This window comes from Oncorhynchus clarkii, chromosome 33, assembly GCF_045791955.1.
Source record: "Oncorhynchus clarkii lewisi isolate Uvic-CL-2024 chromosome 33, UVic_Ocla_1.0, whole genome shotgun sequence".
Taxonomy (NCBI): Eukaryota; Metazoa; Chordata; class Actinopteri; order Salmoniformes; family Salmonidae; genus Oncorhynchus; species Oncorhynchus clarkii.
This window is the reverse complement of record NC_092179.1, coordinates 4,329,298-4,348,409: the sequence shown is the minus strand read 5'-3', so window position 1 is coordinate 4,348,409 and position 19,112 is coordinate 4,329,298. Positions and strand designations below refer to the sequence as shown.

Genomic DNA, 19,112 nt, shown 5'->3' with positions numbered 1-19,112 from the left:
ACAGTAAACAATGAGAGAGTAGCGTATTTCAACTCTGCAGGCGCGACACAAAATGCAGAAATAAAATATAAATCATGTCTTACCTTTGACGAGCTTCTTTTGTTGGCACTCCTACATGTCGCATAAACATCACAAATGGTCCTTTTGTTCGATTAATTCCGTCTATCTATCCAAAATGTCCATTTATTTGGCACGTTTGATCCAGAAAAACACTGCTTCCAACTTACGCAACGTCATTACAAAATATCTCAAAAGTTACCTGTAAAACTTCAAAACATTTCAAACTACTTTTGTAATACAACTTTAGGTATTTCTAAATGTATATAATCGATCAAATTGAAGACGGGATGATCTGTGTTCAATACAGGAGCAAAACAAACTGACGCTACTTTTCTGGTTTACGCGCCTCTATCAAAAGGTACACATGAAGTGACGTTCGTTCACTTAGGGGTGCACTCACTTTTGTTGCCAGCGGTTTAGGCATTAATGGCTGTGTGTTGAGTTATTTTGAGGGGACAGCAAATTTACACTGTTATACAAGCTGTACACTCACTACTTTACATTGTAGCAAAGTGTCATTTCTTCAGTGTTCTCACATGAAAAGATATACTCAAATATTTACAAAAATGTGAGGGGTGTACTCACTTTTGTGATATACTGTATATACAGGTGATACAGTCTTATACTCAGCTGGCCCCTCCCTGGATTTTGTGTTAAATGCTCTACAACAAAACTTTCTTAGTGTCCAACAAGCTTTCTCTCCCCTTAACCTTGTTCTGAACACCTCCAAAATGGGCGGCGACTTTGGACTAGTAACCAAAAGGTTGCAAGATCAAATCCCTGAGCTGACAAGTGCACAGTACTAAACAGAGCCATGGCTACATGGAACTCTAATCCACATCAAGTAACTCACGCAAGCAATAAAATCAAATTTAAAAAAACGATACAAATACACACTATGGAACAGCGAGGACTGTGAAGAGTCACACACAAATAACATACAGTGCATTTGGAAAGTATTCAGACCCCTTCACTTTTTCCACATTTTGTTATGTGTTAGAGGAATTCTAATAAATGTATACATAATTAATCATTTCAACTATAATTTCCTCCAACATTATGTTACAGCCTTATTCTAAAATTGATAAAATGTTTTTTTTTTCACATCAAACTACACACAATACTCCATAATCACAAAAACTGAAATATCACATTTACATAAGTATTCTGACCCTTTACTCAGTACTTTGTTGAAGCACCTTTGGCAGCGAATACTGCCTCAAGTCTCGTTGGGTATGATGCAAAAAGCTTGGCACACCTGTATTTGGGGAGTTTATCCCATTCTTCTCTGCAGATCCTCTCAAGCTCTGTCAGGTTGGACAGAACAATCCCAGAACAACAGCAGGGGACCTTGTGAAGATGCTGGAGGAAACAGGTACAAGTATCTATATCCACAGTAAAACGAGTCCTATATCGACATAACCTGAAAGGCCGCTCAGCAAGGAAGAAGCCACTGCTCCAAAACCTCCTTAAAAAGCCAGACTATGGTTTGCACATGGGGACAAAGCTCGTACTTTTTGGAGAAATGTCCTCTGGTCTGATGAAACAAAAATAGAACTGTTTGGCCATAATGACCATCGTTATGTTTGGAGGAAAAAGGGGGAGGCTTGCAAGTCGAAGAACACCATCTCAACCATGAAGCACTGGGGTGGCAGCATCATGTTTTGGGGGTGCTTTGCTGCAAGAGGGACTGGTGTACTTCACAAAATAGATGGTATCATGAGGTAGGAAAATTACGTGGATATATTGAAGCAACATCTCACAACATCAGTCAGGAAGTTAAAGCTTGGTTGCAAATTGGTCATCCAAATGGACAATGACCCCAAGCATACTTCCAAAGTTGTGGCAAAATGGATTAAGGACAACAAAGTCAAGGTATTGGAGTTGCCATCACAAAGCCCTGACCTTAATCCTATAGAAAATGTGACGGCAGAACTGAAAAAGCGTGTGCGAGCAAGGAGGCCTGCAAACCTGACTCAGTTACACCAGATCTGTCAGGAGGAATGGGGCAAAATGCACCCAACTTATTGTGGGAAGCCTGTGGAAGGCTACCCAAACGTTTGACTCAAGTTAAACAATTTAAAGGCAATGCTACCAAATACTAATTGAGTGTATGTACATTTCTGACCCACTGGGAAAAGCTGAAATAAATCATTCTCTCTACTAATTATTCTGACATTTCACATTCTTAAAATAAAGTGTTGATCCTAACTGACCTAAGACAGAGAATTTTCACTAGGATTAAATGTCAGGAATTGTTAAAAAAAAAACTGATTTTAAATGTAATTGGCTACGGTGCATGTAAACTTCCAACTTCAACTGTATTACTACCACAATTTTTACTGGACCCCAGCAGCTAATGGGGATCCATAATAAATACAATTACTAAAATATATTTGAAAATACAAAAATACACAGAAAATAAATATTTAAAATAAAATTCTTAAATATGCATGTCTTTAAATTAGGTCTGTCAAACGATAAAAACATTTAATTGACTTAATCACAGGATTTGATGTGATAAATCATAAATAATCGCAAATTCAAAATTTGCTCAAATTGAGCAGTAATTTAAGATTTTTTTTATACAAGAATACTCACGTCTTGATTTTGTCCAAAGTAACGGTTATCAAAATCAGGTAAATTGATGAAGCAGTCTTTCTTTAAACTCAATGAAAACTTGTTTTGACATCACATTGTTGTTTTTAGCTGTATAGATTATGTATTTGGATGTTTTCATTATATTTTGAACGCTTCAGCTAGATTTATTTTATTAGAATTTAGATGGAATGCAACTTGTGCTACAGAAAAATGCAATGTGAAGAACTTAATTCCCAGGTTTTTACGTACAAGCCTTCCCTGCATCCGTCGATGAGGGCCAGGAAGAGGGGCTTGTTGTGGGGGATGGTCTGCAGGATGTTCCCGTTGTTGGTGACGTAGCCAATGGCCCACTGGCCCAGTCGTGTGCAGCTTTGTCTGAAGATGTAGCTAGAATGAGAGATGGGAAACAGGGAGGTCAGACAAATCAAACATTAAAACAGTAATATTGTCACTGTCGGATGGAAACCTTGTATCTCCAAAAAGGCCATTTTTAAAGAACTGAAAAAATAGACATTATTTCAACAAAAAGTTCAGAATTTGACAACATTCTGGGTCAGATATTCACACGTCACTAAAACATTGCTGTTTTCAACCAAAAAAAATCTATGTTAAATTGGAATTACACATTTTGAGCACATTATACGTGGTGATATGTGATTTTATTATCATTGATTAGAACGGGCAGCGTCTGAACCTGTGAACGCATTGCCATATTTGCATTAATTCTCCATTAATTGACAAGCATGAAAGATTATTTTATATGTGTATTTATCTTTTATGAGTGTAGATTCACACTTTGTCTGAATTAAACCCAGCTTGTCTGCTTACTTTACCCTGCTCTTTCGCTCGTTCTCCCAATGGACTACAGCATACCGGTGGAACACATAGCCTAATTCGTCTCTCCTTGGCACAGGATTAATTACATCTATCGACTGATCTGTTAGTGTGTGCACAAACAGAATAAAACAGCTTTGAATTCTGTAATGAACGTATTGTAATATTTTTATAATTGTATATCTGCCTTAATTTTGCCGGACCCCAGGAAGAGCAGCAGCTAATGGGGATCCATAATAAATACAAATGAGTGGATTCGGCTACTTCAGCCACATCCGTTGCTGGCAGGGGTAAAATATAGAGCACACGGCCATGCAATCTCCATAGACAAACATTGGCAGTAGAATGGCCTTACTGAAGAGCTCAGCGCCTTTCCAACATGTCAGTTCAACTGTAAGTGCTGTTATTGTGAGGTGGAAACATCTAGGAGAAACAACGGCTCAACCGCGAAGTGGTAGGACACACAAGCTCACAGAACATAGCACATAAAAATGGTCTGTTCTCTGTTGTAAAACTAACTACTGAGTTCCAAACTGCCTCTGGAAGAAAGGTCAGTACAATAACTGTTCTTAGGGAGCTTCATGAAATGAGTTTCCTTGGCCGAGCAGCCGCACAAAAGCCTAAGATCACCATGAGCAATATCAAGCATTGGCTGGAGTGGTGTAAAGCTCGCAACCTTTGCACTCTGGAGCAGTGGAAACGTGTTCGCTGGTCGCAGGCCACCATCCCTGTGGAACGCTTTAGACACCTTGTAGAGTCCAGTCCCTGGCCAATGGAGGCTGTTCTGAGGTCAACAACGGAGTGCAACTCAATATTAGGAAGGTGTTTCTAATGTGTAATACCTTCAGTGTACAGTATATACATAGTTTTTGTTAAAATTGCTTAAGCTCAGTAAATTTGGGAATTATGGATGGACAGCAATATTAAAACATTGTCTCTGTTTTTAAAGCAGGTTTAAGTCAGAATGGAGACTGGAACATTCTGGAACAATCAACACCTCCTGGAAAGCCATTCTGGTGTGTCTTTGGCATTACAATTTGGGTAATAGAACCGTTGAAAAATAAAACTCTATCCTAGGGTTAGATTTTCAGAAGACTGAGGTGGGTTTTCCTATAACTTTTTTACCTTCCTAGTAAAGCAATACAAAACCATCAAGCATCCCAGAAAAGTGCTAAAAATAGCCCATGTTAACATATGTATCTTAACCTCTTGGATCTCTAGGGGCGCTATTTCATTTTTGGATAAAAAACGTTCCCGTTTTAAGCGCAATATTTTGTCACGAAAAGATGCTCGACTATGCATATTATTGACCGTTTTGGAAAGAAAACACTCTGAAGTTTCAGAATCTGCAAAGATATTGTCTGTAAGTGCCCCAGAACTCATTCTACAGGCGAAACCAAGATGATACGTCAACCAGGAAATGAGCAGAATCTCTGAAGCTCTGTTTTCCATTGTCTCCTTATATGGCTGTGATTGCGCAAGGAATGAGCCTACACTTTCTGTCGTTTCCCCAAGGTGTTTGCAGCATTGTGACGTATTTGTAGGCATATCATTGGAAGATTGACCATAAGAGACTACTTTTTCCAAGTGTCCGCCTGGTGTCCCTGCGTCGAAATTGGAGCGCAAAGCCAGGCGCAATTATTTTTCCATTTGAGAGCAAGGAGAAACCAGGCTTCCACGAAGGATATATCATCGAAGAGATATGTGGAAAAACACCTTGAGGATTGATTCTAAACCACGTTTGCCATGTTTCAGTCGATATTATGGAGTTAATTTGGAAAAAAGTTCGCGTTTTGAGGGCTGAATTTTTTTTTTTTTTTCTTTTTTTTTTTTTTTTTTTTTTGTAGCCAAATGTGATGTACAAAACGGAGCTATTTCTAATACACAAATAATCTTTTTGGAAAAACTGAGCATCTGCTATCTAACTGAGAGTCTCCTCATTGAAAACATCAGAAGTTCTTCAAAGGTAAGTTATTTTATTTGAAGGCTTTACTTGTTTTTGTGATAGTTGCCTGCTAAATGCTAACGCTAATGCTAACGCTAAATGCTACGCTAGCTAGCTACTGTTACACAAATGATTGTTTTCCTATGGTTGAAAAGCATATTTTGAAAATCTGAGATGACAGTGTTGTTAACAAAAGGCTAAGCTTGAGAGATAGCATATTTATTTCATTTCATTTGCGATTTTCATGAAGAGTTAACGTTGCGTTATGGTAATGAGCTTAGGTCTATAAATAGAATCCCGGATCCGGGTTTGGTCGTCGCAACAGGTTAAGAAAGTTCATGAAATCAATCATTTGCTAGTAACAGATGACATTCATAGTCTCTCATATAATCTCTGAAACTCACTTAGATAACACCTTTGATGATAGAGTGGTAGCAATACATGGTTATAAGATCTACCGAAAAGACAGAAGGTGGAGGTGTGGCCATTCATATTCAGAACCACTTTCCTGTAAAGCTTAGAGAGGATCTTGTGTTAAATACTGTTGAAGTAATATGGCTACAGGTTCATCTGCCCCACCTAAAGCCCATTCTGGTGGGAAACTGTCACACCCTGAACTGTTTCACCTGTCTTTGTGCTTGTCTCCACCCCCCTCCAGATGGTGCCCATCTTCCCCATGTATTTATACCTGTGTTCTCTGTTAGTCTGTTGGCTGTTGACTCTGACCTGGTTAACTTCTTGGAGCACCCATCCCGTTAGCGGGATCATTTTCGTCAACATCCGCTGAATTGCAGCTCGCCAAATTCAAATTAAATTACTAAAAATACTTAATTTTCATGAAATCACAAGTGCAATATAGCAAAACACAGCTTAGCTCGTTGTTAATCCACCTGGCGTGTCAGATCTCAAAAAAGCTTTACAGCGAAAGCAAACCAAGCGTTAATGTAAGGACATCTCTCTCAGCAGACAAAACATTACAAACAGCTAGCAGCAAAGTAGATTGGACACGAAAGTCAGAAAAGCAATAAAATGAATCGCTTACCTTTGATGATCTTCAGTTACACAATAAATGTTCCTTTTGTTCGATAAAGATTCTTTTCATATCCAAAAACCTCCATTTGGTTGGCGCATTTTGTTTAGTAATCCACAGGCTCGAGCGGTCACGACGGGGCAGATGAAATTCCAAATAGTATCCGTAAAGTCCGTAGAAACATGTCAAACGTTTTTTATAATCAAACCTCTGGTTGTTTTTACAATAAATAATCGATCATATTTCAACCGGACCGTAGCTTTTTCAATAGGAGAGAGAGAGAAAAAATGTCTGCTCCAAGCTGTTGGCGCATGTAAAACTCTGGGGACACCCAGCCGTCCACTGACGCAATGTGATCATTCTCGCTCATTTTTCAGAATAAAAGGCTGAAACTATGTCTAAAGAGTGTTCACACCATGTGGAAGCCATAGGGAAAGGAATCTGGTTGATATCCCTTTAAATGGAGGGAAGGCATGCAATGGAACAGGGAGGTTTCAAAATAAGAGGCACTTCCAAGTTGGATTTTCCTCAGGTTTTCGCCTGCAATATCAGTTCTGTTATACTCACAGACAATATTTTGACAGTTTTGGAAACTTTAGAGTGTTTTCTATCCTAATCTGACCTTATATCCTTATATGCATATTCAAGCTTCTGGGCCTGAGAAATAGGCAGCTTAATTTGGGTATGTTTTTCATCCAAACATCAAAATACTGCCCCCTACACTCAACAGGTTAATGAACTTCTGCCTGTCCTCGACCTGCCTATTGCCTGCCCCTTGTATTCTAATAAATATCAGAGGCTCAAACAATCTGCCTCCTGTGTCTGCATCTGGGTCTCGCCCTGTGTTGTTATAGTGTGAAACTGGCCATGACTGACCCAGCAGCCTCGGACCAGCTCCGCAACGCTGTCTCCCTGCAAGGAGCCACCATTGAAAAACATGAGGAGCTACTTCAGAGCCTTATGGAAGGTCTCCGTAAGACCACTGGTTCCCTCCTGGTTTGGAGCTCGTTCTGCCACTCACATTGCCTTAAGGCGGCACAGGACGTTCTCCTGCAGGCTCTGGTAAATGCTTGGATTTCTCCCCCATTCCCGCGGAATACCAGGACCTCCTGGAGGTGTTCAACAAGGCTCGCGTCACCTCCCTCCCTCTGCACCATCCCAACGATTGTGCTATTGATCTCCTCCCGGGCACAACACCGCCTCGTGGGGGGCTATATTCCCTGTCTGGCCCTGAAACCAAGGGCATGGAGGAGTACATTGAGGACTCTGGCTGCTGGGAGCATTCGTCCTTCTGACTCACATGCAGGCACAGGAAGGTGTTTCTAATGTGTAATACCTTCAGTGTACAGTATATACATAGTTTTTGTTAAAATTGCTTAAGCTCAGTAAATTTGGGAATTATGGATGGGACAGCAATATTAAAACATTGTCTCTGTTTTTAAAGCAGGTTTAAGTCAGAATGGAGACTGCCCTCTACCACTCCTCTCCTTGTCTTTCAAACCTCTCCAGGGGCCACCATGTTTTCCAAGTTGGACCTTCGGAATGCCTACCACCTAGTTCGGATACGCGAAGGAGACGAGTGGAAGACGGCTTTCAACACAGTTAGTGAACACTATGAGTACCTGGTCATGCCGTTTGGACTCACCAACGCTCCCGCAGTGTTCCAGGCTCTGGTCAACGATGTGCTCCGTGACATGTTTAATGGATCAAGATTGCGTTGAAAGAGCGGGTGCACTGGCTGGAAGGGGCGGAATATCAATTTTTGGCGTGGACTGATCATAAGTATTTAGAATATCTCCGCACCGCCATGCACCTTAATTCTAGGCAGGTCCGTTGGGCCCTGTTATTCACCAGGTTCAACTTCACCATCACCTACCACCCAGAGTCTGTCAGGGGGGAGCCCTGGCTAACCGAATGTTTGTCCCTGATTCGGCCCGATCTCAGGTCCTGGAATGGGCTCATTCCTCCAAGCTTACCTGCCATCCCAGCTCCCGTCGGACCCTGGCCTTCCTCGGACAATGCTTCTGGTGGCCCACTATTGTTCCTGACGTCTCAGCCTTTGTTGCCGCATGCACGGTGTGTGCTCAGAATAAGACTCCGCGGCAAGCTCCGGCTGGCCTCCTTCAATCCCTCCCTGTTCCTCATCGCCCCTGGTTTTATGTATCCCTGGATTTTGTCACTGGGCTTCCATATTCTGATGGCAACACCACTATCCTGACAGTAGTGGATAGGTTATGTAAAGCCGCCCATTTCATCCGTCTCCCCAAGTTACCTTCAGCTAAGGAGACGGACCAGCTCATGGTGCAGCACGTCTTCGGAATCCATGGACTCCCTGTCGACATTGTCTCTGATCGTGGTCCTCAACCCCTCTCCATGTATCACCCACCTGGGGCGGCAGGGTAGCCGAAAGGTTGCAAGTTCGAATCCCCGAACTGACAAGGTACAAATCTGTCGTTCTGCCCCTGAACAGGCAGTTAACCTACTGTTCCTAGGCCGTCATTGAAAATAAGAATTTGTTCTTAACTGACTTGCCTGGTTAAATAAAGGTTAAAAAAAAAAAATCTTCCCCATTATCCCCAGTGTATTTATACTTGTGTACTCTGTCTGTTGCCAGTTTGTCTTGTCTTGTCAAGCCTACCAGCATGTTTTTCCGTGCTCCTGTTTTTCCTAGTCTCTGTTTTCTAGCCCTCCCGGTTCTGACCTGTTCTGCCTGCCCTGACCTCGAGCCTGCCTGCCCCCCTGTACCTTTCGGAATCTGATCTAGTTAATGAACTTCTGCCTGTCCTTGCCCTGTCTATTGCCTGCCCCTTGTATTGCAATAAATATCAGAGACTCAAACCATCTGCCTCCCACGAACGCATCTGGGTCTCGCCCTGTGTCATTATAGGAAGCTGCTACAGACCACCAAGAACTAACAGTCAGTATCTGGATAACATGTTTGAAAATATACAGTGCATTGCGAAAGTATTCGGCCCCCTTGAACTTTGCGACCTTTTGCCACATTTCAGGTTTCAAACATAAAGATATAAAACTGTATTTTTTTGTGAAGAATCAACAACAAGTGGGACACAATCATGAAGTGGAACAACATTTATTGGATATTTCAAACTTTTTTAACAAATCAAAAACTGAAAAATTGGGTGTGCAAAATTATTCAGCCCCTTTACTTTCAGTGCAGCAAACTCTCTCCAGAAGTTCAGTGAGGATCTCTGAATGATCCAATGTTGACCTAAATGACTAATGATGATAAATACAATCCACCTGTGTGTAATCAAGTCTCCGTATAAATGCACCTGCACTGTGATAGTCTCAGAGGTCCGTTAAAAGCGCAGAGAGCATCATGAAGAACAAGGAACACACCAGGCAGGTCCGAGATACTGTTGTGAAGAAGTTTAAAGCCGGATTTGGATACAAAAATATTTCCCAAGCTTTAAACATCCCAAGGAGCACTGTGCAAGCGATACTATTGAAATGGAAGGAGTATCAGACCACTGCAAATCTACCAAGACCTGGCCGTCCCTCTAAACTTTCAGCTCATACAAGGAGAAGACTGATCAGAGATGCAGCCAAGAGGCCCATGATCACTCTGGATGAACTGCAGAGATCTACAGCTGAGGTGGGAGACTCTGTCCATAGGACAACAATCAGTCGTATATTGCACAAATCTGGCCTTTATGGAAGAGTGGCAAGAAGAAAGCCATTTCTTAAAGATATCCATAAAAAGTGTTGTTTAAAGTTTGCCACAAGCCACCTGGGAGACACACCAAACATGTGGAAGAAAGTGCTCTGGTCAGATGAAACCAAAATTGAACTTTTTGGCAACAATGCAAGACGTTATGTTTGGCGTAAAAGCAACACAGCTCATCACCCTGAACACACCATCCCCACTGTCAAACATGGTGGTGGCAGCATCATGGTTTGGGCCTGCTTTTCTTCAGCAGGGACAGGGAAGATGGTTAAAATTGATGGGAAGATGGATGGAGCCAAATACAGGACCATTCTGGAAGAATGATGGAGTCTGCAAAAGACCTGAGACTGGGACGGAGATTTGTCTTCCAACAAGACAATGATCCAAAACATAAAGCAAAATCTACAATGGAATGGTTCAAAAATAAACATATCCAGGTGTTAGAATGGCCAAGTCAAAGTCCAGACCTGAATCCAATCGAGAATCTGTGGAAAGAACTGAAAACTGCTGTTCACAAATGCTCTCCATCCAACCTCACTGAGCTTGAGCTGTTTTGCAAGGAGGAATGGGAAAAAATGATAGAGACATACCCCAAGCGACTTACAGCTGTAATCGCAGCAAAAGGTGGCGCTACAAAGTATTAACTTAAGGGGGCTGAATAATTTTGCACGCCCAATTTTTCAGTTTTTGATTTGTTAAAAAAGTTTGAAATATCCAATAAATGTCGTTCCACTTCATGATTGTGTCCCACTTGTTGTTGATTCTTCACAAAAAAAATACAGTTTTATATCTTTATGTTTGAAGACTGAAATGTGGCAAAAGGTCGCAAAGTTCAAGGGGGCCGAATACTTTCGCAATGCACTGTGAAATCAAGAGAGAAGTATATTTTCCTGGGTGATTTAAATATTGACAGGCTTTTATTAGGGCATCAATCCACTCAAGACAAAGCTTCAAACTGTAACTAGTGCAACCTGGTTCTGGTTATCAGTCAACCTACCAGGGTAGTTACAAACAGCACAGGAAGGAAATCATCAACATGTATTGATCACATCTTTACTAATGCTGAAGAAATTTGCTTTAAAGCTGTATCAAAATCCATTGGATGTAGTGATCACAATATAGTAGCCATATCTAGGAAAACCAATACAAGAAGTTCTGTAGTGATTCCTGATGTAAAGAATATTTGTTGGTTCGTGGTGCGTAATGAGGACCAACCAGACGCTTCACTTTACACATTTATGAAATTGCTTATCCCAGTTACTAATAAGCATGCACCCATTAACTTCTTATGGCTTGGGGGCAGTATTTTGACATCTGGAAAAGAAGCGTGCCCAAAGTAAACTGCCTGTTACTCAGGCCCAGAAGTTAGGGTATGCATATAATTGGTAGATTTGGATAGAAAAAACTCTAAAGTTACCGAAACTGTTAAAATAATGTCTGTGAGTATAACAGAACTGATATGGCAGGCGAAAACCTGAGGTAAATCGATCCAGAAAGTGGGATTTTTTTGATGTGGCAATTTTCAATTGAATGCCTATAGAGTAGCTAATGGGTTAGGACCCAGATTGCAGTTCCTATGGCTTCCACAAGATGTCAACAGTCTTTAGACATTGTTTCAGGCTTGTTTTCTGAAAAATTAAAAAGAATGAGACCTTTCTGTCAGTGGACTGTAGAATCATGCAGTGCTGGTTTGTGCGCATGACCGAGTGCACGCCCTTCGTTGTTTTTCCTTTCTATTGAATACGCTATTGTCCGGTTGAAATATTATCGATTATTTAGACAATTAACAACCTGAGGATTAATTATAAACATCGTTTGACATGTTTCGACGAACTTAACCGGTACTATTAGGATGTATTCGTCTGCATGCTTTGTTTTTGGGATATAAAGAGGGACTTTATCAAACAAAATGAACATTTATTGTGTAGCTGGGACTCTTGGGACTGCAACCATATGAAGATCTTCAAAGCTAAGTGATTAATTTTATTTGATCGCTATTTTTGACTTTTGTAATTTCTTTACTTGGTTGTAAAATGTTTGTATGCTTTTGTAGGTGGGGCGCCGTCCTCAGATAATCGCATGGTATGCTTTCGCATATAAAGCCTTTTTGAAATCTGACAAAGCGGCTGGATTAACAAGAAGTTCATCTTTAAGCCGATGTATAACTGTCACGTTCTGACCTTAGTTCTTTTGTTACGTCTTTGTTTTAGTATGGTCAGGACGTGAGTTGGGTGGGTTGTCTATGTTCCTTTTTCTATGATTTGGTATTTCTGTGTTTGGCCTGGTATGGTTCTCAATCAGAGGCAGCTGTCATCGTTGTCCCTGATTGAGAACCATACTTAGGCAGCCTGTTTTCACCTTTGAGTTGTGGGTGATTATACTTTCTGTTTAGTGTGTTTTTGCACCTGACGGAGCTTTTTCGGCTGTGCTTTTTGTTTCTTTGTTTGATCTTGTTCAGTTTAAATAAATAATATGAACAAGTACCACGCTGCGCTTTGGTCCTCACCTTCTTCCACCGACAGCCGTGACAATAACACATGTATTTTTTATGAATGTTTATTATGACTATTTCTGTATTTTGAATTTGGGGCTCTGCAATTTCGTCGAGGTGGGTCGCTAGCGGAATGCCTGCACCAGAAAGGTTAAGAAAATGACTGTAAAAACTGTTAAATCCCTGAAGATTGATGAGGAATTGAAAAATTGTATGGTTGAGAGGGATAAGGCAAAAGGAACGGAAAATTAGTCTGACTGCACAACTGATTGGCAAACGTACGGAAAATTTAGAAATCATGTGACAAAACTAAATAAAAACAACTACACTATGAAACAAAGATAAATTACATAAACAATGATAGTAAAAACTTTAGAAGACCTTAAATAACATTTTGGGCAAAAAAGCTAACTCAGCTCCATCATTCATTGAACCAGATGGCTCATTCATCACAAAGCCCACTGATATTGGCAGCTACTTTAATTTTTTTTAATTTGCATGATTAGCCAATTTAGGCATGACATGCCAGCAACAAGCTCTGCCTATATCTGACCAATTTATGAAAGACGAGCATTGTAATTTAGAATTCCGTAAAGTGAGTGTGGAAGAGGTGAAAAAACAATTGTTGTCTATCAACAATGACAAGCCACCGGGGTCTTACAACTTGGATGGAAAATTACTGAGGATAATAGCGGATGATATTGCCACTCCTACTAGAATGTGTGTGCCATCATGCCTGGAATGAAGCAAAAGTCATTCCGCTACCTAAGAATAGTAAAGCCCCCTTTACTGGCTCAAATAGCCAACCTATCATCCTGTTACCAACCCTTGGTAAACTTTGGGAAGAAATTGTGTTTAACCAACATCTGCTAAATATGTGTACGTGACCAATACAATTTAATTTGATTTGATTTGAGCTGCCCATCCCTGGCCTAGAGTCTAAGCCACTAGATGGCGATATATAGGCTAACATATGGAATTGTTTTAACTAGACAGAAGATGGTCATACCATGGACCATTTAGCAATGTACATTTTAAGACCACTATAGGTATGAAAAAATGATTTTAAAAAATGATTTGATGAAACATTAAAACTGGCCTTACTGATATTAGCCCATAGAAACACATTTATACATGGCAAAATAGATTAAATTCCCTGCCCACTTGGTTAAGCCACAGAAAAGGAGAGCAGCCTTACAGCTAGCCATGATTGGCTGAGATAATGAGTGGACTGGAAATGCAGAGAGATGAGTTTAGATTGGTCTGACATGTAGCACGCTTCTGTCTATTTGAGCTGGTCATGTGTAGGTAATCCTGTCTAACACTGTTTTAAAAAATATGTATTGCATAGTAGAACTGCATAAGTGTTGCTCTCCACTTTCTGGAGGACCGAGTTTTGTAATTAGTGGAATTAGATTATGATAGCTAAGGTGATGGAGAAAACCCTTGTCTCCGGATTACATCTTCAAACTAAGGGCAAACACAGCATCTGTGACAGAGAGGGAAAATCGTCCATCCATGTATATGGGTGAGAGAGTCTAGCTAGCTACATTTTCAGATATTAAACGTTTCTAATTTGGTCAGAAAGTAATTTTCAATTCAAGTTAAAGTGTACTGTTAGCTGGCGAGCTAACGTTACGTGTATGATCTGTGCAGTAATGTTGTTCATATCTCAGAGCCATTTGCTTTGCTAGTTATAGCATAATGTTAGCTAGCTAACATTGAACCTAGCTGGGACAATGACCCAACACACCTCCAGTGTGTGAAATTGCTATTTGACAAAGAAGGAGAGTGATGGAGTGCTGCATCAGATGACCTGGCCTCCACAATCACCCGACCTCAACCCAATTGAGATGGTTTGGGATGAGTTGGACCGCACAGCAAAGGAAAAGCAGTCAACAAGTGCTCATCATATGTGGGAACTCCTTCAAGACTGTTGGAAAAGCTGATTTAGAGAATGCCAAGAGTGTGCAAAGCTGTCATCAAGGCAAAGGGTGGCTACTTTGAAGAATCTCAAATCTAAAATATATTTGTTTAACACTTTTTGGTTACTACATGATTCCATATGTGTTCTTCCAAAATGTTGATATCTTTACTATTATTCTACAATGTTGAAAATAGTAAAAATAAAGAAAAACCCTTGAGTAAGTAGGTGTGTCCAAACTTCCAAGCTTTACAAAAATAAAATGTTTCCATGTCACACCTGCCCATTGATGGCCAAAAATTCAGGCAGGAGTAGTCTGTCTGAGAGTAAATCAAGAGGCCCGGAGAATCAATCACGGATAAACAGATAGATTTAAAAGAGTGTGAACCTGTTTCCAATAAGAGCCCTACTTACCCTCACCACATGTCCCTAAGAACACACACGCAAGCACACATGTTTACACACGCACACCAACACACCTTCCTGTGGCATGTACATACCTGCCGGGTTTGTTGGTGTATTTCTGTAGCCGTGCCTTAACCTCGTCATAGGTCAAGAAAGCCATGTAACCAGGGTGAGTCACAGCCAGGAAGTTCCAGTTTCTCAGGATGGAGCCCCATGGCTGATAGGGAGGAGAGAATAAGGAGAGGAGTCACACACACACCCAGATACTTCCATTTCGATCAACAATGAAACATTGTGCATGCAAGGACTCCTAATTCTTGGAGGTCACAGATGGTCCACTCAAATAACACAATAACTTATCAAATAAGACAACTTAAGTGATGAGGAAGCATCAGATTCCATCCTGTCTTCCATTCTTATAGTGTACTAAACCAGGATCACTTGTACAGAGTATGCATCAACTTCAAGGGCACTATTTCTTGGAGCCGGGAGAAAGCCAAATTATTAATAATAGTGCATAGAAGGGCCTCCCGAGTGGCGCAGCGGTCTAAGTCACTACATCTCAGTGCTTGAGGTGTCACTACAGACCCAGGTTCTATCCCAGAGGGCATCCGTAGCCGCGTCCTCAGAACATGCGCAGACCAGCTGTCTGGAGTGTTTACGGACATATTCAATCTCTGCCAATCCCAATCTGCTGTCCCCACATGCTTCAAGATGTCCATCATTATTCCTGTACCCAGGAAAGCAAAGATAACTGAATTAAATTACTATCACCCCGTAGCACTCACTTTTGTCATCATGAAGTGCTTTGAGAAACTAGTTAAGGATCATATCACCTCTACCTTACCCTAGACCCACTTCAATTTGCTTACCGCCCCAATAGATCCACATACGATGCCATCGCACTGCACACTGCCCTATCCCATCTGGACAAGAGGAATACCTATGTTAGAATGCTGTTCATTGACTATAGCTCAGCATTAAACACCATAGTACCCTCCAAACTCATCATTAAGCTTTGGGGCCTGGGTCTGAACCCCGCCCTGTGCAACTGGGTCCTGGGTTTCCTGACGGGCCTCCCCCAGGTGGTGAAGGGTAGGAAACAACCTCTCCACCCCGCTGATCCTCAACACTGGGGCCCCACAAGGATGGGTGTTCAGCCCACTCCTGTACTCCCTGTTCACCCATGACTGCGTGGCCACGCACGCCAACAACTCATTCATCAAATTTGCAGACGACACAACAGTAGTAGGCCTGATTACCAATAATGACGAGAAAGCCTACAGGGAGGAGGCGAGGGCCCTAGGAGTGTGGTGCCAGGAAAGTAACCTCTCCCCCAACGTCAACAAAAAAAAGGAGCTGATTGTGGACTTCAGGAAACAGCAGAGGGAGAAGCCCCCTATCCACAGCGATGGGACCGCAGCATCAAGTTCCTCGGCGTACACATCACTGACAAACTGAAATGGTCCACTCACACAGACATTGTGGTGAAGAAGGCGCAACAAAACCCTCACAAACTTACACAGATGCACAATTGAGAGCATCCAGTCTGGCTGTATCACCGCCTGGTACGGCAACTGCACCGCCCTCAACCGCAGGACTCTCCAGAGGGTGGTGCGGTCTGTACAACGCATCACAAGGGGAAAACTACCTGCCCTCCAGGACACCTACAGCACCCGATGTCACAGGAAGGCCAAAAAGATCATGAAGGACAACAACCACCTGAGCCACTGCCTGTTCACCCCGCTATCATCCAGAAGGTGAGGTCAGTACACGTGCATCAAAGCTGGGACCGAGAGACTGAAAAACAGCTTCTATCTCAAGGCCATCAGACTGTTAAATAGCCATCACTAGCACCTTAGAGGCTGCTGCCCTGTATACATAGACTTGAAATCACTGGCCACTTTAATAATTGGAACACTAGTCACTTTAATAATGTTTACATATTTTACACTACTCATCTCATATGTATATATTTTAGTCTATCTTAGTCTATGCCGCTCTGACATTGCTCGTCCAAATATTTATATATTCTTAACTCCATTCCTTTACTCGAAATGTGTGTGTATTGTGTGTATTGTTGGGAGATTTTTAGATATTACTTGTTAGATATTTTTAGACTGCTGGAGCTAGACACACAAGCATTTCACTACACCCGCAATAACATCTGCTAAACATGTGTTTGTGACCAGTAACATTTGATTTGATGATTTGAGGCTGTGTCATCAACTGGCCATGACCGAGAGTCCCAAAGGGCGGCATACAATTGGCCCTACATTGTTTCTCTGAACGCACCCGGCTTGTCGCTTTGATCTATATACATTATTGTCTTGCTTTATGAAATGGGGTGGGGGAGGCGAGTGTGGAGTGAACCCTCATTTCAGTTTTCATCTTTCTCAAATGGCTATGACAGTCTATTTGTGTTATTTGGGTAACCCGAGGAGGAGGAAAGGGGGAGGATCATTCAGAATTCTACTAAAAGAGAAAGAAGGTGGGGGGGGGGGGTGTATTAAAAAAGCACGAGAAAATTAACAAAGTGAAATTTACCTGGAACAGCCTGGTGAAGATGTCGAACTCAAAGACAGATATGTAGTCGTTGCAGGTGAGGTCGATGGTGGACTTAAGGGCCATGGCCTCTAGGCTAGAGCTGATGTGATGCACTTCGTGAAGGCACTGTCGGAACACTTTCCAAGGCACGATGGTCCTGGAGGGCACAACCAGACCACAAACCAAAAGTCAGTGGAGCTAAACAACAGTCTAAAGTCACCAAAATAAACCGAGTGGTAGCTCATAATAAGAAACGGGGTTTTCTAGTTTTTACTGATAGCAATGACCTTCTGTGGAATATCACAATAAAGACAGAGCTTTTCATGCTATGTGCAGTGCCTTCAGAAAGTATTCATCCTACTTGACTTATTCCACATTTTGTTATGTTACACCCTGAATTCAAAATGGATTAAATATATTACATTTTCTCACCCATCTACACACAATACCCCATAATGACTAAGTGCAAACATGTTTTTAGACATTTTTGAAAATGTATTGAAAATGAAATACAGAAATATGTCTTCAAACCCCTGAGTCAATACTTTGTGTAAGCACCTTTGGCAGTGATTACAGCTGTGAGTCTTTCTCTGAGTTTTTCACACCTGGATTGTATAACATTTGCAATTTATTAATTCAAAAATTCTTCAAGCTCTATCAAATTGGTTGTTGATCATTGCTAGACAACCATGCTCAGGTCTTGCGCTAGATTTTCTAATAGATCTAAGTCAAAACTGTAACTCGGCCACGTTCACTGTATTCTTGGTAAGCAATTCCAGTGTAGATCTGACCTTGTGTTTTAGGTTATTGTCCTGCTGAAAGGTGAATTCATCTCCCAGTGTCTGGTGTAATGTCACGCCCTGACCGTAGATTGCTTTGTATGTTTCCATTTTAAGTTTGGTCAGGGTGTGATGTGGGTGGGTATTCTATGTTGTAGGTCTAGGTTTTCTTTTTGTATGTGTTTGGCCTGGTATGGTTCTCAATCAGAGGCAGCTGTCTATCGTTGTCTCTGATTGAGAGCCATACTTAGGTAGCCTGTTTTCCCATTTTGAGTTGTGGTTGATTATTTTCCGTTTCAGTGTTTTCACCATACGGGACTGTTTCGGTTTTCCTTTATTCTTTTGGTCATTTGTATTCGGTGTTCAGTTTATTAAAGGCATCATGAACACGTACCACGCTGCGCTTCGGTCTACTCCTTCTTCCACCAACGAGAATCGTTACATGTAAAGGAGACTGAACCAGGTTTTCCTCTAGGATTTTGCCTGTGCTTAGCTCCATTCCGTTCCTTTTTTATCCTGAAAAACTTCCCAGTCCTTAACGATTACAAGCATACCAATAACATGATGCAGCCGCTATGCTGAAAGTATGGAGAGTGGTTCTCAGTAATTTGTTGAATTGGATTTGCACCAAACATAACACTTTGCATTCAGGACAAAAAGTGAATTGCTTTGCCACATTTTTTGTAGTATTACTTTAGTGCCTTGTTGCAAACAGGATGCATGTTTTGGAATATTTGTAATCTGTACAGGCTTCCTTCTTTTCACTCTGTCATTTAGGTTGCTATTGTGGAGTAACTCCAATGTTGTT

At 41.4% G+C, this 19,112-nt stretch overlaps 1 protein-coding gene across 5 annotated transcripts in view; it reads right to left on the bottom strand.

The window, feature by feature from the left end:
* Positions 1 to 19,112, bottom strand: part of LOC139392740 (Cbl proto-oncogene B, E3 ubiquitin protein ligase) — a 165,091-nt gene that overhangs the window by 81,803 nt on the left and 64,176 nt on the right. For all 5 annotated transcript variants that reach the window (XM_071140955.1, XM_071140953.1, XM_071140958.1 and 2 more), the window contains 3 exons: positions 17,526 to 17,682; positions 15,074 to 15,195; positions 2,911 to 3,048 (listed from right to left, as the gene is read on the bottom strand). In XM_071140955.1, coding sequence (XP_070997056.1) covers positions 2,911 to 3,048; positions 15,074 to 15,195; positions 17,526 to 17,682 — 417 coding nt within the window. The remainder of the gene's footprint in view (positions 1 to 2,910; positions 3,049 to 15,073; positions 15,196 to 17,525; positions 17,683 to 19,112) is intronic.